General features: G+C 46.8%; 1 protein-coding gene across 2 annotated transcripts in view; it reads right to left on the bottom strand.

The window, feature by feature from the left end:
* SRGAP3 (SLIT-ROBO Rho GTPase activating protein 3) overlaps positions 1-17,038 on the bottom strand; it is a 216,020-nt gene that overhangs the window by 52,291 nt on the left and 146,691 nt on the right. For both annotated transcript variants that reach the window (XM_087825009.1, XM_016210005.2), the window contains exons 4-8: positions 16,641-16,703; positions 8,168-8,353; positions 4,193-4,321; positions 2,208-2,429; positions 467-568 (exon numbers count right to left, since the gene is read on the bottom strand). In XM_087825009.1, the coding sequence (XP_087681135.1) occupies positions 467-568; positions 2,208-2,429; positions 4,193-4,321; positions 8,168-8,353; positions 16,641-16,703 (702 nt within the window). The remainder of the gene's footprint in view (positions 1-466; positions 569-2,207; positions 2,430-4,192; positions 4,322-8,167; positions 8,354-16,640; positions 16,704-17,038) is intronic.

The following is a 17,038-nucleotide window of genomic DNA, read 5'->3' as shown; positions in this document are numbered from 1 at the left end:
TTACTTAATTGCATAAATTAAAATACCTTTTATTATTTCTGCTGATAAAAATAACATAAATAACATTACAGAAAATAGAGAAAAGCACAAAAAAGAAAACAGGAAAACAGAAGTCACCTATAACCCACAACCCAGACATAACCCCTATTAACATTTTGAAGTATTTCCTTCCAGTCTTTTTTCTATGCTTGTGAATACACACAGATACATATGCACATACTCTAGTTTACCCAAGTTAAGGTAACACTGACATACAGTTTTACTTTCTCTTTGTGTTTAACTTAACATCTTATGACCATTCCCCCTTACCATGAAAGATTCTTGGTATGCATGCTTTTAATGGCTGTGTAAAAGTCCACCTTGCAGATGAACCCTAATTTCTTGTGTTTTTCAGCGAGTGTGGACTCCCCAGGACAAGCTAGGCCTTTGTAAGGAAGTCTCCTACAGGGCGGAGGGGCTCACTCACCTCCTCATTCTCTATCTTGAGAGTGGCCAGTCTGGACTGCAGCTGGTGGTACCGCATGAGCAGCTCTGTCTGGACGGGCTGCTGAGCGCTGACCTGGCACACCTGTAGAAATAACAGCCCCCACCTGCGGTTGCCCAGTGTCCTGATCACCTATGTGGGGTTAGGGCCGGAGCTGTCGCCAACATTCCTATCAGAAGCTGAGGAAACAGGCTTGGAGAGCTTAAGTGACCTACCAATGGTAACGCAGCTTACACCTGGTAACATGGGATGGGAACCAGAGGCCACCCTACCAAACTGCAAGGTGTGGCCTCTGTCACTGTCTTCTACATTTTGCATTCTTGAGGGTTTACTAAGAGCTCTGACATAATCTCACTGAGTGAGACTACTGAGTTAATTTCCAGTCAGGAAGTTGTAGTAAGAAAGCAAATGCCCAAGAGAAGCCAATGAGAAGAACAGTGACCGGGGAACAATCAGCCGGATGCTCCTATTCCCCAGCAGGAAGGTGCTTCAGAGAGGCAACTGTGAAGCCATTGCCCCTCATGGACCATCTTCCCCTGCAGGGTGATTGGGTGAGAGGTGGAGGAGAAAAGAGCTAAGAGAACTACTGTTCTCCCTACATCCATTCTACCCAGGGCTCTGTCACCACCTGTAAACTGGGCTGCCTACGGTGACTCAGCTGAGAACATAAGGGACAGTAGGGCTCTGTTATTTACTAGTTATTTGCCACTAACTAGGCAACCCAAACTCTGCAGTCACCAGTGGTCACCATGAGGTCAGAATTTTCAGGTCCAGATGATGGGCCAAAAGGGTTGGACATGAGAGCAGAGGGATGGGGCAGGTGCTGCAGAAAGCCCTGCAGAGGCCTCTCTTTTGCAAATGAAGAAAGTAGATAGAACCATCTGGAGGGTCCAGCAAATGCCACCTGCTAAGGAACCTCCTTGTTGCTTCCTGCCAAGCAAGTTCAGTGGATGGCCCAACTGAGCTCCCATAGGATCCAGAGGCTGGGGTCTTGTACACTATTGGTTTGGGTCCCCCGAACTCCCATGTGCATGGGGGGATATGTCTAGATGGAGAAATAGGGGCCACTAGGAGAAAGTTCTGTGCACATATCCCTGGGGTAGAGGTAATGGAGATGGGGAGACAGATATGACGTCTGGTAGCTACCCTCCATCAGTTCCCAGACTGAGCCCTAGAGAGAGGGAGAAACTATTTGCATAAGGGATTTTGTGAAACTTGGGTAACTAGTGTGCTGCTTTGGGGCCAGTGACAAGTGCGTTATCCCTTTCTTCCCCCCCCCAGAATATAGTAAGGATCTGAGCAGCACAAGCACTGAAGGAAATTCAGTGGGTGGTATGCCTCCTGCATTGGAGGGCAGACAGTGCCCTGGGGAGGATGCTGGTCAGAGTGGCTGTGATGAGGCCCAGACTCCTGTGATCCAAGGGAAGAATGTATGCAGATGTGGGGCTCTCTTGGGGTCTTCTAGACATAACTGGGAGGGATTTCAGGGAGCACTAAGGTCCTGCAATTCTGCAGGTGGGAAACTTGAGCCAGCAAGGTTAAAGTACTGGTGGTAAACTCCTTGGCTGGGAAAGCCCTTGAACCAGGAGCTTGAGGCCAGGCCTCTGAGATAAACATCCTGCATGTGGATCGGGGGCTGATGGTCCCCTCCCACCAGTGTTCTGGGAGCATATGGGAGAACAGCAGAAGCAGCCTCAAGCATTGGCTTCTGGGAGGAACCTACCTCATCCCCCATGTGGGGCTGGAACTCAAACTTGAGTGGAGGACAGAAGACCTGGTTGTACATGTCCATGACTGTGTGCTTGTCACTTCGGGAATCCAAGTTGTCCACCGCATTCTCGATGACATCCAGCCCCTCGTGGCGAGAGGTCTCCAGGTTGTATTCGGCTGAGAGGTAGGTCCGGAAGGTGCGAGCCAGGCTGGCATGATAGCCCAAATCACAGCACTTGGAGACAGGCACACAACAGGAGGGTGCAGGTGAGGGCTATGATGTGAAGGTGGGGACCACCAGCATTTCCTATCTCAGCATGATGATTTACTCTCATTCCACAGTCAAAATCTTTCATCCTGGGGGCCCCTGGGCATTTTGCAATCCTACCTCACAAATCATGCCAAAGCCTTCAGGGGGACTTGGAGACTGCAATTTGGGCAAGAGCGGAACTTTCCCATCTCTAGGCCTTTGCACATGCATTCCCTCTACCTGGCATACCCTGTCTCTCTCCTCCTGCCTAAACACCCTTCCTTCAGGTTTCAGTTTGGAGGTCACTTCCTCTAGGAAGTCTTCCTTGATGTTCTCCCCACTCAGAGTTTACATCAGATGTCCCTCCGCTATGGGTCCACATCTCCCTCCACTTCCCTCATTATGACACCTGACTCGTGGCTTTTTGACTGCATGTTAACATGTCAGGGTTACGCAGGGTTAGCTTCATGAGGACAGAACCACTGGCTTTTGTCTACTGTAGCACCTCAAGACCTAGAGCTAGTCGCTGCTCAATAAAAATTTGGTAAACAGAAAAATAAGAGGACTGGAAAGAGTGAAAAGGAGAGTTGTAAGAAAGACGAGGAGTCTGGCCTCAAGCACTGGAAGGCACAGGCAGGGCCCAGCAGATCCCTCTCCTGGGGATGGTGATAACAGGTCCCCCCCACAGCCTTCCTGACTTCCCGATGGGATACCCCAAGGCCAGAGGAAAAGGATCCATTCACCAGTATGGAATCCTTACTGAGCATCTACTAGACCAGATCCCCATCTGTGGGGGAGGGAAGACATCAGAAGCAGCCTCAGTTCCAACATAGGTGACAGAGACTCTCCCTGATGACGACGCTCACAAGGTTGTCTCTCCAGCACAGCTGTCCCTCCAGCCTGTCCTATGCAACTGGCCCTCGGAGTCAGTATTCCATTCTCACTTCACTTAAACTGCCTGATTTCTCCAATATAACATCCTCAAGTAAAGTTGATCTGTGTACAGTGGACCCTTGAACAACTCAGGTTTGAACTGCACAGGCCCACTAATACCCGGATTTTTTCCACTACATATGCAGTCGGCCCTCCGTATCCCAGCGTTCACATCCTCAGACTACACCATCCATGGCTTGAAGACAGTATTTTCAATCCAGGGTTGGGAATCAGTGCAGCTGGAGGGCCAACTGTATGCATTGTTCTACACCATTTTATATAAGGGACTTGAGCATCTGCAGATACCGAAGGACCAGTGTAGTTGTTTTGAGGGAGTTAAAAGATACATGTGGATTTTCGACTGAAGGAGGAGATTGGCACCCCAATCCCCATGTTAGTCAAGGGTCAACGGTAATTCTGTCTCATTCACTATTTTCTTTCATGTGTGTGTGTACATCTGGCAGACTAGACATGGGGGTACTGAACATGTCTGTTCCACCTTGGGAAATCCCTAGGGCATGAACTGTGGACAATCACTCCTGTACCCCAAAACCCAGCCAAGAGCCTAGTGTAGAGGAGGGTACTTGGGAAGTACATGCTGAATATATGACTGCCCGACCTAACCGTGTAGGGGCTGCCACAGGCCCACTCCCACCCACTGAAGTAGAAACTCATCTCCCAGGCCCCACATACTCCCTGCCCTTCCCCTCCACCCTGGAATGTCAGCTAAGGACAGGGGCCAGCCCCTCCTTCAGCTGATGATTTGAGCCAGCCCAGGGGTGGGGTCCTTTCAGTCCCAGACTCCAGGTGCTCACGTCGATTAGGTCGGAGACATCGTGGATATAGTATTTGCTTATAGCTGCATTGGTGGCAGCCAGGTTCAGCAAGTAGTCATTCCGGGCCTTTGTGCACTTCAGCTTGTTCTCAGAATACTTTGCCTGCCTCTGGAAGAAGGAAAGAGCAGGTGTGAGAGCTCAGCCACTGACGGCAGGTTTCTGGGGTTTTCTTCATGGTCATTGCCAGTGATTCAATCCACCAAACCCCGCTGCAATACCTTACTTCATATGCCAGGTGAGTAAGATTTGGACCCTGTGCTCAAAAAGCTGACCTTCCATTGCCCACATGCAACCAGTGATAGCACTATGGGTAAACAGCAGCCTGTTACTGGCCTCTACCAAAGCTTGTCAATAAGACTCAACAGACCCCGATGGCTCCCCAAACTGTGAAAATGGCCCCCGTGACCTCTCGAGCCTCTTTTCCTCCACGCTCTCCCTCATCGCCAGCCTTCTCTGCCCTTCTTTAGATACATGCAACCTCACCCATTATCAGCAATCCCCACCAAAATGGTACATTCATTAATAATTATTACCCAGAATCCATAGTTTACCCCAGGGTTCACTCTTGGTGTTGTACATTCTATGGGTTTGGACACTATTATAGGATCATAGAGTAGTTTCTCTGCCCTAAAATCCTGCTGGCTCTGCCTTTCCATCCTTCCTGCCCTCCAACTCCTGGCAACCTCTCATCTTTTTACGGTCTCTATAGCTTTGCCTTTCCAAAATGTCATATAGTTGGAATCATACAGTTTGTATCGTTTTCAAATTGGCTTCTTTCACTTAGTCATATGCATTTTAAGGTTCCTCCATGTCTTTTTTATTTTTTAATGTTCTTATTAATTTCAGAGAGAGGAAGCAAGAGGGATACAGAAATAGAAACATCAATGATGAGAGAGAATCACTGATCGGCTGCCTCCTGCACAACACCCAAAGGGGTCGAGCCCAAAACCAGGGCATGTGCCCTGACCGGGAATCGAACTGTGATCTCCTGGTTCATGGGTCGACACACAACCACTGAGCCATGCCAGCTGGGAAAAGTTCCTCCATATCTTTTCATGGCTTTCTAGCTCATTTCTTTTTGGATCTTGAATATTTAGTCAATATTCCATTGTCTGGATTTACCACAGTGTATTTATCCATTCACCTACTGAAGGACATCTACTGAAGGTGATTGCCCTATTTTTCTTCAAAAGCACTTTTTACCACTCAAAATTATATTTTTTACTTCTTTGTGTACTTGCTGATTTTCAGTGTCCCCCACTAGAAAGTAGGCACTATGAAGTCAGGGACCTAATCTGCCTTGTTCATTGCTGGACTTGTAGCACCCAGACAGTCCCTGCACAAGGCAGTCATTCAATGATTTTCACTGGTTGTCTGGATGTGAGAGGTGGGAGAGACAGAGTAGGGCAGCCCCAGGGACAGTGTTGGCTAGGAATGGACTGCCTGCCTGTGAAGCTGCTTTTCTTCTGAGCCAGCCAGGCAGGAAGGAGTAAAGAGTGCATAGGTTGGAGAGCTGTCCCTTTGCCCCTTTCAGAATAATGAGTCCCACTGCTGGGTAAAATAACAGCTCTCTTTAAAGGAACAGGGTTTCCTCCTTCGCCTAGACATTCCTAAACCTTCCTTACTCCAGATTGCGTTCTCCTAGCTTTTAAGTAGAGGTGTCCCCAGAGATCTCCTCTGACCTTTCTCCAGGGTTCATTTATTCTGGAAGTTTCCAGAAACAGACTTCTGGTGGTTGCATCCTGTACCAGTTATGTACCCAACCCTCACAGAAAGTTTTGATACTCCTGACAGATTTGCAAGGGGCTACACTGACCCTGAGACCACTTTCAGCCCTTCATGGACTTACAAAAGTTTACACCTGGAAAAGATATTAAAGGTATCTTAGTTTAATTCATCCATTTATAGGTGAAGAAATGAGAATTGAAGGGGAGAAGTAGCTTGTCCAAGAGCTAAAGGGCTAATTAACACACAACTCCGAACAATAAATTAGCCTCCAGACTCCCAGCCAGTATTCTCTCTAACCCATTATATATTCCGCTATGTTGTGGTTCTGTAATTCTGTATGCTTATCTTTTAAAAGTATTTCTTTACTTTTAGTATATTCACAGTTATACAGCCATCACCACTATCTAAATTTAGAATATTTTCATCACCCCAAAAAGAAATCCTGTACCCATTAGCAGTCGCTCCCAATTCTCCTCTTCCCCAACCCCTGGCAACCACTAATCTACTTTCTGTCTCTATGGATTTGTCTATTCTGGACATTTCATAGAAATAGAATACTACATATGTGGCCTTTTGTGACTCACTTCTTTCACTTAGCATACTGTTTCCAAAATTCATTTATGTTGTAGCATGAATCAGTACACCGTTCCTTTTTATAACTAAATAATATTCCATTGCATGGACAGGCCACATTTTATTCTTCTAGTCATCAGCTGACAGACATCTGCGTTGCTGCTACTTTGGGGCTATTATGAATAATGCTGCTAAGATCATTCATGTGCAAGTCAGGACCTGATCTGCCTTGTATGGGCACAGATTTGAATTTCTCTTGAGTGATACCTAGGAGTGGAATTGTTGAGTCATACGGTAACTTGGCCTATGTTTAACATTTTGTGGGACTGTCAAAATATTCTCCCAAGTGGCTGGACCATGCTAGCACTCCCTCACGGTGTCCGGGGTTCCACTTTCTCCACATCCTCATCAATGTTTGTCATTGCCTTTTTATTGCAGCCACCCTAATGGGTGTGAAGTGGTGTCTCACTGTGATTTTGATTTGCATTTCCTTAATCACTTATGATGCCGAGCATCTTTTCATGTACTTATTGGCCACTCATACATGTTCTTTGGAGAAATGTCTATTCAAATCCTTTGCCCATTTTTTTTAATTGAGTCTCTGCCTGAATACTGTGGAGCCTATTTTTCTTTGCCTTTGGCAATCACCCTGAAATCTTATTTTATTTGCCTCTGGTTACTTTTGCAGCTTACCCAGGTCCTGCTGGATCTTGTTCCCACTCAATCTCCTATAATTTTTAAGAGCTGTAGGATCATATCATCATAGAATTCATCTCATTGAAGCCCAAATAAACATCTGGTACAATGTCTGGCACATAGAAAGAGCTCAGGAAATGTTTGCTGATTCCATGGAATGAATGAATGCAGAGAATTCAACAAGAAATCATAGCCTTTTAAGAAGAAAAGAACCTTAGAAGTCACCTAGTCTAGGATGACAAAAAAGCAACCTGGGCACTGCCCCTCTAAATTCTGGCCATGGCAGACATTATTAATTGATCACAGCACTGTTGTTAGCTAAAGCCTGGAGAGGACTCATGACCCTCAATACAGAGCTCTGGGCAGCCACTACCAATCCATCAGAGTTGATATGAGAGGGGAAATTTATCTGCCACCACTGTCAGCTTTTAAAACTGAAGTTCAGAGAGGTGTAATGGATGTGGCATCTGACTCCACAACCGGCACTCCCTTCACCACGTCCTACTGAAGCACTTCCCAGCACTGATACACAGTGATTCCAATCACCCGTCTCTGCTCTGGCAATGGCAGTTTCGGGATGGTTCTTTACCAAGGTCCCAGGTCCTGGGTGGTAGCCCAGTGCTGTTCCCTCTTGTTGGGTCACACTTAGTCCCAACCAGCCCCAGCCACCTAACTGACCCCAGAGCAAGCCCCTGGGCCCACTAATGCCTGGTGACTCCTGCCCCAGGGGGAGGATGCTGGCAGGGTGTTAGTCTCCTCACAGTTCATCTCTCTTGTCAGCTGAGAGCCTCTCCCTGCCTGATGACCCTGGCGCAAGGCCAGGCCTCCTCCTCGACACTGACCTCTAAGAAAGCAGATGCAGGCAGCATTATTCTACCCTCACAGCCCTCTGGGTGCAGAGGGGAGCCGAGGCTGCCAGGGAGCACGGCCTGCCTCCTGCCCAGGGCCCTTACTCGCCTTCTCCTTCATCTTCTCCATCTTCTTCACGGAGCTGCGGCGCTGGGGCCGGTCCTCGTGCCGAAGTAGGTTCATGCTGAGCTCTCCTGTCTTGTTGAACTGCTTCTCCTCCTGCTTCTCAGCCTCCTTCAGCTTGCTCTCCGCACTGATGCTCTCTGCGTGGTACATGTGGTAGGTTTTCATGACCTGGGGACACACGAGTGCAGGAATCAGCAGGCTGCGAGGGCCCAGCCCAGGAGGCTCTAGTGCTCCTGGCCCCCTAAGTTCTGGGGTCCAGTCGGCTCGGGCCGCCCTCTTCCTGCGACACACTCTGAGCTCCCACAGCTCTTTACTTCTGCACAAACACTCTGAGGACTGGAAATGATGATGATCATCAGTAGCAGCTTCATCATCATCATCACCACCACCACCACCATGATTAAGTCCTTACTAAGTGCCAGGAATGGACTAACAAATAGAAAATTTAAAAGGGCAACCAGTCCCCAAGCATTTGGGGTCGCAGAGGTGATATGGCAAAGTTGGCTCTTCCTCGACTGCCCTCTCTTGTCTGCCCACCACTATTCTTATGTCCCTGCCCCCTCCCCCAGAGTCACTAGGAAAGCCCCTCCTCTGGTACTTATGGAGTTTCATGGGAACATCCTTTTTACTCACATAAAAATTATTTTCTCAGCTGTTTCCTAAAGTAGAATTGGCCTACAAATGAATTCCCAAAAGGAGCACTGTTGGGTAACCGAATACATATTCTATGCTGTCTGAACTAAACTCATCCTTGGCTATACATTGACTTTCTGTAAAGCATATTGCCCGTTGCTACTCTGTGTCCATAATAAAAGTAAGATATTGTTATAACAAGGGGATTTTTGAGTCAGAGGAAATCCTAGATGCCATCTAATCCAACCACCAAATTTTATAAATAGGGAAACTGAGGCCCAGAAGGGCAAAGTGGCTTCCCCAAGATCGCACAGTATTATCAGCAGTCTCCAGACTTTACATCCATGTGGCCAACCTCACAATCAAGGTATAGAACACTTACATCACACCTAAAAATCCTCGTGCCCCTCCATAGCCCATCCCCACCCCTACCCCAGCCCCAGGCAATCACTACTTGCTTCCTGTCACAGCAGAACTTCAAATATATGAAACCATAGAGTATAAACCCTTTTGGGTCTGCCCTCTTTCACTCAGCATCATTTTTTTTTTTTTTAGATTCTCCCATGGTGTTGTATGTATCTGAAGTTCTTTTTTAATGCTGAGTAGTATCCCATTTTATGGCTACACCACAATTTGTTTATCTATTCATATGTTGATAGTTATATGAATTGTCTACAGTTTTGTAGAGCTGCTATGAATGTTCCTGTACAACTCTTCGCATGGACATGTGTTTTCATTTCTCTTAGGTAAACACCTAGGAGTGGAGTGGAGAGTCATATAGTAAGTGCATATTTAGAAATCTGGTTTCTGACTTTTAATACACCATTTTTCTAACATATCATACTGTTTCCTTAATTTATTCCAACTTTCTCAGCAACTGAATACTCTTGGAAGCCTTAAAGCAATATCCTGTCTCCTGGTCCCCAACTAAAAGTACACTTTCCTTTGCAATGCCAAGTTTATGATCATCTTTCTATGCTAAAAAACACAAGAAATTTCCGGAATCCATGGCTCCTCAGCCTTGTTCATTCCTTTCTCCTGTTGTTTGGATAATTACAGCAGCTAATAGAGCAGAGGCTTCCACTGGGGATGGGATGTGCTCCTGCCTAACCAGGACCTTAAAAGTCAGGGAACTTGGAATGAAATACTGGCCAACATTATAACCTTATTTATTCTCATTTAAATTCTTGTGGAGTAAGTTTATAAGAATGAGGATTTCTTCTGTGACTCTCAGTAAATCACAGCATTGATCTGTATTTCAGAAAGTTCCCTCTACCAGGGGTCAGGAGTCAACAGGAGCAACATCTATTGTAGAACATGGTAGGTAAGAATATGGACTCTGGGCCCAAATGTCTGGGCTGAATCCTGATGCTGCCTTGTAGAAGCTGTGTGACCTTGGGCAAATCGTAACCTCTCTGACCTCTCCTTCCTCATCTGTAAAATGACGATAATAGTACCTACCTCATAGGTTTGCTGTGAGCACTTGATGAGTGCTGAGAACAATACCTGTCACACAGGTAAGAGCCAAGCAGGCATTAGCTGCTTGTGACCATTATCACCACTGTAGTGACCATTATCACCAGCCTCCCTGTTTAGGCTGACAGTTTGAGAGCCCTGAACTCACTTGACTTCAGGAAAATGTTTGCAAATTCTAGAGCACATTAACTATTGTGGAAAAATATATATTCTATACCATGTTTCTCCCTCCTTCTTTGAACCTGAAAACCTCAATTTCAAAACAATAAATGAATTTAAAATGCAATCATTTTCCTAGGTGGGTCTTAGTGAGAAGACCCCTTGTCTACATTCCACCCAATTTTTTGCCTATTTGCAATTGCCCTAAAAGCTCTAGAGACTCTCTTCTTGCTGATTTCATCCACTCCGTATGCCCGTTCCACTAAGCTTTATTTTCAAACTCAAGGCACCAGAAAGTGTGCTGGACTGAGGCGTTCTTGACATCTAGTGGCCAAAAGGAAGGTCTGCAGGCTTATGGATAACCAAAGCAGTTGCCTGTTTTCAACCATCTCCTTTACGCCATGGCTCCAGGACCCTACGCGGCTAAGAGCTGGGAATGCCTGCTAAAGTCTGTCTCCAGGATGCCTGCCTTTCCCATTCTTGAAGCTTTTCTCTGTCCCTCCACATTCACAGACACCACTGGGTCCTCTGCTTCTCCACCATGCTAGTGGTGGTGTTCATTTCTGGACTCCACCCTTTCTGGGTTCAATCATTCCTGCTTACATTCACTTTTCTACTTCGGCTGCTGAGGTCTGCTTATCTCAACATTAAATCTATCATCTGTGTTGGGTAGCTCAGAGGAAGAGAGAGCATTTCTATTTGCAGCTAGATCTTCCTGCCCAGTCATCCATGCATGCGTCCTTCTACTCACTCGAGGCCAGCATCCCAGCAGGGTGTTCTCAGCTTCTCATAGTTTCCTTTGCCCAGTTTTCTACTATTCTTGAACTACAGAGCACTCCTCCTGCTCTTCCAGAAGCCAAACTTCCCAGTGCAGTCTCTGAACTGTGTTGCAAAAATCCCATGTTTGGAGAACACAGCCCTGACCACACTGAGGCCACAGGGTATGTGGTCCAATAGGTAATTCCTGACCCTAAGAATATCAGTGAACTGGAACGCCCAGGGTGACTTATGTCCAACAGCTGTCACAAAAGAGTTTACCTGGGGACCTCTCTGAAATGAGCCCAACTAACTACTTATACCCAGAATCCTCTAGATAAATATATTTCTTTTATTAACTGAAACATAGGAGTCAGCATGAAAGGTCCTTAGTTCAATAGCCTAGAATAGTCTGCTCAATATTGCCAGTCCAGGATATGTTAACTGATATTTAAACTTATCTATTACTTCAGAGTTTGCAAGCCTCTCCTTTATTATCTCCAAGTCTCACTTCAGTTCATCCCTGTCCGATCCTGGGAGGCGACGTGTTAACAGTAACAACGACAACAGCAGCTGACACTGACTGAACACTTATGACCTGCCAGGACTTTACATATAGGAACGCACTTATTTCTCACTGGGAAACAAAAACAAAAAAACCCTGTGAGGTGGGTACCATGTGATCCCTGCTTTATAGACGAGGAAACCACAATACAGTGATGAAAGGACCCTCTGCCCCACAGGCACCCAGGAGTCTTGGTTTTGAGACTCAACACTTCCACCACTTGCTGGGTGACAATGGCTGAGGCTTGGCCTCTCTGTGCGGCCTGGTGAAGACCAGATGGGAGGTGGATAGGAAGGTGCCCCATAAATTGTGACTATAAAGTGACTGGCTGAGAGCAGTATTGGGCTGGGAAGGGAGCAGAGGTGGATGCAGGAGTTTAGCTGATGCCCAGTCTCCAAACTGGGATGGCTAAAGGGCCCCTCAGAGACACCCACCTGGTTTCATGCCAGATGGGGGTTCCCTTCCCAGACCTCCAGACCCTACCAGGAGGGTGCCTCAGAACAAGTCTAGCAAAGGCTGAGAAGCACTGCACAGGAACATGGAAGTTGAGTACACTGTTCTTGGACCCAGATTAGTTTCATAGGTACTTGAAAGACCCTCCAGAAATCTTGGTGTATTAACCTATCATTGAAGGAAACTAGGGCCCAGAAATAGCAAGTGTACTGTCAAAAGCCACACAGCAAGTGGGACAGCAGGCCTTCTTAGCAGTGGACATTGTCTTTTCTGGTAATCACACTGCCTTCCGCTGTGTACACTTTGCCTTTTACATCTTCCCAAATCCTCAGATCATGAAAACAGGAAAGTATTATCTGCACAGCCCCTCAGATGCTTGTTTAAATGCAAAAGAAGTCAAAGGCAATCTGGAAGTTGACAATATCAATAAAGGGACACGCTGGGGCACGATAAGGTTCAGAAAACAGGTTTCAACAGTGTAGTCCAAGTGCACTTCCTATATCCCAGGGCCATCCCTGGGCCATCCAAGAGTTGTGTGTGGGTGAGGCCCTGAGCTGATGCATACCAAAGACATCCTTAAAGGAAAAGAGAAGTCCCTAAATTTCAGTCTGACCACCCACTCTCTGTGTGGCCTATGTTTTCCACAGAAGTTACCATCACTATCTTATTTATTCATTTTGCATATTTATAAACAGCCTCATCCCAACTCAAGTTAAAGTCCATGAAGGTCAGGGCCCCGTTTATGGCCATATTCCCTGTATTAAAGCAGAGATGGATGCCCAGCAAGTATCAACATACGCTTGCTTGAATAAATGAATGAATGAGTTTGATGGCTGAATAGATGGATAGGTGGATGGATAGATGGACGGATAATGGATGAATGGATGGATGGATAAATGAAGGGAAGGGTGAATGAACAGGTGGGTGGGTGGGTGGATGGATGGATGGATAGGTGGATGGATGGATAGGTAGGTGGGTGGGTGAATGAATGGATAGGTGAATGGAAGGGAGAGAGGGAGGGGAGGAGGGAGAATAAAATGGGGGAAGTATAGTTTTACTGCCTTCGATCTGGTAAATATACATGGTGGTGGGGCCTAGCTATACCTTCAATAATTGCATTTTTATTGAATAGGTTATTATGTGCTAGGTACTATACTAGAAAATACCAGTGTGGAAGACAGATAGCGTCTCTGCCCTCAGAGAATACATTCTCTAGTAGGAATACAATTATATAAGTGATTAACACATGGTGTGATAAGTGCTATGATGAGGGAAGTACAAGGCACTAAAAGAAGGCTTCCTGGAGGAAGTGACATCTAAACTGAACCTTGAAGAAAAGTAGCCGTTAGCTGGGTGAACAGCGCATGGAGTGGGGGTGGGGAGGTGGAGTATTCCAGACAAAGGGAGCAGTGTGAGCATTAAGTCCCAAAGGAGCAGGGGCTGAACAGGTTTGAGAAAGCAGGGTTTGTTTCAGCACTAGTCAATGGAGCTACTTCCTTATTTCCCCCCAACTACTCCTCAGTGGACATCTGTTGTTTTTCCTCTGCCTAGGGTCATCTAGTCCTCCTTCTTCTAGAACAACTTCCCGATTTTCTTTGAGGAAATCCCCTGAATTCCCCTCCCCATTTTCAGTCCATGTGGTTGATAAGAAACTGAAACCAGGCTCCAATCCTGAGGGTGGGCATGAGACCCAGGCCTGCCCAATTTGTAACATTATGTTAATCTGACCACCGTGTATGGATCTCGTGATCCAGCCAGGCAGATTAGAGACAGCCCCAAACTTTGCTGGAAACACTAGAAAGGACTGTTCTCTTTCCACTAGGGGGCGCTAAGCTGATAGGAAATGAGCTTACAGTGGGGTTGGGTGGGGGAGACCATCTTTGTGGCCACATAGGAGAAGCCTGCCTGAGCATGAAAGCAGCACAGAGGAAAACAAAACCAAAAGAGGGAGAAAGGCTGATTTCTAAAGGCAGACGGATGGATGGATGATGGATGATGGATGATGGATGGATGAATGGATAAATGGGTGGACAGACAGATGGAAAGGAAGGAAGAGGAAAGGAGAGAGAGGAAGGAAGGAGGGAGGAAAAGTGAGGGAGGAAATAGGATAAGATGGAGGAGGTGGTGTTCTGTTGCCTTTGATCTAGTGAGTATTTTGGAGGAGCTGCTTGCTGCAGAAGAGTTGTGGTAGGCAGTGAGACGGGCATGAGCAGAGCAAGGACAATGGGCCAGGTACAGAAGGTCACCAAGGCAAAACTGGGAAAACAAGAACCTCACCCCCAGAGTGGCCTGTCTTCCCCTAGCATATTGCTGGTCATGAGGTTCAGACCCTCCCCTTACCTCTCCTCCCCTGGCATGTTGCTAGTCAGGCAGGTTAGACCACCTTAAAGGGAGTACAAACAAGGGGGCTAGGGAATAGCTCTTAAGCATTAAGCCCCCAGGACAATGAGGTTCTGACCTGCATCAAATACATCTAGGCATCAGTTGTGTTTCAGCTCCAGGCCCAGAAAACCCACAAAACCAGAAAAGCAGCAAAACCAGACCAGTGATGCCACAGCTGACCTCTGGACCAGCTGCATTGGCTAAAGATCCCCTGGCGTCAACCAATCAGTAGAGACCACAGCCCTTAAAGGACACCCCTGAAAAGCTGCTAAATATTCTATTGAGACTCTCCCCCGGGACCTCCTCTAAAATCTCCACCCTAGCATGCCTGGGCCTTTCCCCTCCCCCTCCACTCCTCCCTACCCCCACCCCCCAGGCCCTGTACCTTTACCATTTCTCAAATTCCAACAGTCCTTCTTCTGCCTCTGTAACTTTTTTCCTGAGCCCATTTCTTCCCTACCTTCCCTACCCATTTCTACTCACTTCTTCTACCTCTGTTACTTTCTAAATAAACTTTCTCTTATAGTTTGAGTCTTGACTCTGAATTCTTTCTTAGCCAGAACTCAAGCACCAAGCTGGCTGAACGGAGGTCTTGTCTGATTCCATCAGTCTAACACCTGGTGCCATGTTTGTTACCGCCACCAACAGAATGAGAACACTGGGGTGCCAACAGCAAAGCAACCCTCTCCCTAGGTCACTTGTTGACTACACACTGAGTCTTCAGTAGTTGCCCAGAAATTCATTTAAATTCAGGAGCTGCCTGCTGTGGACTCAGTGCTGCAAGAGGCACAGCGGCAGGCTGCAAACATTTCATGAGCTGGTCTTTGAAGTGTTTTGTACACCCCTGGTGTTCCCAGGGTGCTTACTGAAGCAGAGAAGGGAGGGAGAGAGGGATATATGAATAAATGAAAGAAACTGGTTTGCCCACAAGGAGTTTAGAATCTGGGCAGGGAGATAAGAGTAAAGCATGTGAAAGGATGATATAGTAGCCCAAGACAGAGCATAGTATGTGCTGGATATGTGGCCTGGGAGGGAGGGTGTCTAGATGGTAAGCCTGTGGGGGGCGCTATGCCATTTTCTCACAGTGTGTCCAGAGCCTCCAGAAGTGCTGGTACATGGCTGGCGATCAAAACATATTTGAGAGAAGAAATGAGAGAGAGAAGTGTGCACATGCATGAGAGATTGGTTAAGAGTTCAGAAAAGTGATGGCTCCAGCTGAGCTTCTGTGATCAAGGGTGAGTTTTGAGCTTGGATGGGTAGGAATTCAAGAAGCAGAGGGGAAAAAAGGAAGAGAAAGGGAATTCTTAGCAGGAGAGGTAACGTAGAATTCCAGCAGAACAAACTGATTACAGACAAATCTGGGTTTGAAATCCTGCTGCATCACCTTCCAAGGAAATTCCTGCACCATAACCAGTGTGCTTGTGTTCCCCATTCACTCACCTTCTTGGATTCTAACATTCATCCCAAGTCCAGTTAGAGTTTGCCTCCAAGCAGATAGCAAGGTTAGTTCTTGGACAAATTGTGATGTTATGAAATTATTTCCTGGAGATGGCAAGGCATGCTCACCCCCATCACCTCATGTGATTCTCAGAACAGTGCTCCATTTCGCAGATGAGAATACTGAGCACACACAAGCTACCTGCCTGCCTAAGGTCCCACGGTCAGCAAGGAGCAGGCCTTGACTTCAGCCTGTCCTACCTGACTCCAAATCCACCACTCCTTCCTCTGGAGCTTGTGTGTCCATGGCCCCTCACCACCCCAACTTTGTGTCTTCTGCTTTGGTAGGTAACACATTCCCACAGCTGGAACTTTTACAAAGTAAACATGCCCAGGGCCCTCCCCATATGTAGAGAATGAGGAGCTGGGGTTGTGAATCATTACATTCCACCATAATGACTCACTGTCACTCAGGCACACGACAGCAAAAAGGCCCAGGGTCCTTCCAGACTTCCGGTTAGCCTCCCTCCAGCCCTGGGCACTGAAGAAAGGAGGCCCAATGTCAAATGGCAGCAGAGGCTGAGCAGGACTTACTGTGTAGAGCTCATTAGTGACCTTCAGGAGCTCCTCGTGCATCTGCAGGCCAATCTCCTTGCTCTGGAATATGAAAGAGCAAATGTCAGAGGGAGAGAAGTGACTGGTTGCATTAAATTTCCTTTTCGACACAGTAAGGACAGGAATGCTTGGGGTGGAGACTGCCGAAATCAACACAAACCTTATTGATCTAAGCTTGAATTCCTCTACTTGTGTCCATGAAACAAAGCCTTCTCTGGCCATATAAACTGGGGAACCCTACTTGGTGATTCACAGAGACATCACGGTATTAAAGATTTTGAGAAACCCCACAGCCAATCAACCTGTTTATCTTTCTTTAATTCTGTGTGTCCCACGTTTATGTGACTAGAATATGTGTCCCTAGTTCAACACTCATT

The sequence above is a fragment of the Miniopterus natalensis genome, chromosome 15 (assembly GCF_054644295.1).
Source record: "Miniopterus natalensis isolate mMinNat1 chromosome 15, mMinNat1.hap1, whole genome shotgun sequence".
In the NCBI taxonomy this organism is placed as follows: Eukaryota; Metazoa; Chordata; class Mammalia; order Chiroptera; family Miniopteridae; genus Miniopterus; species Miniopterus natalensis.
This window is presented reverse-complemented; position numbering and strand designations above follow the sequence as displayed.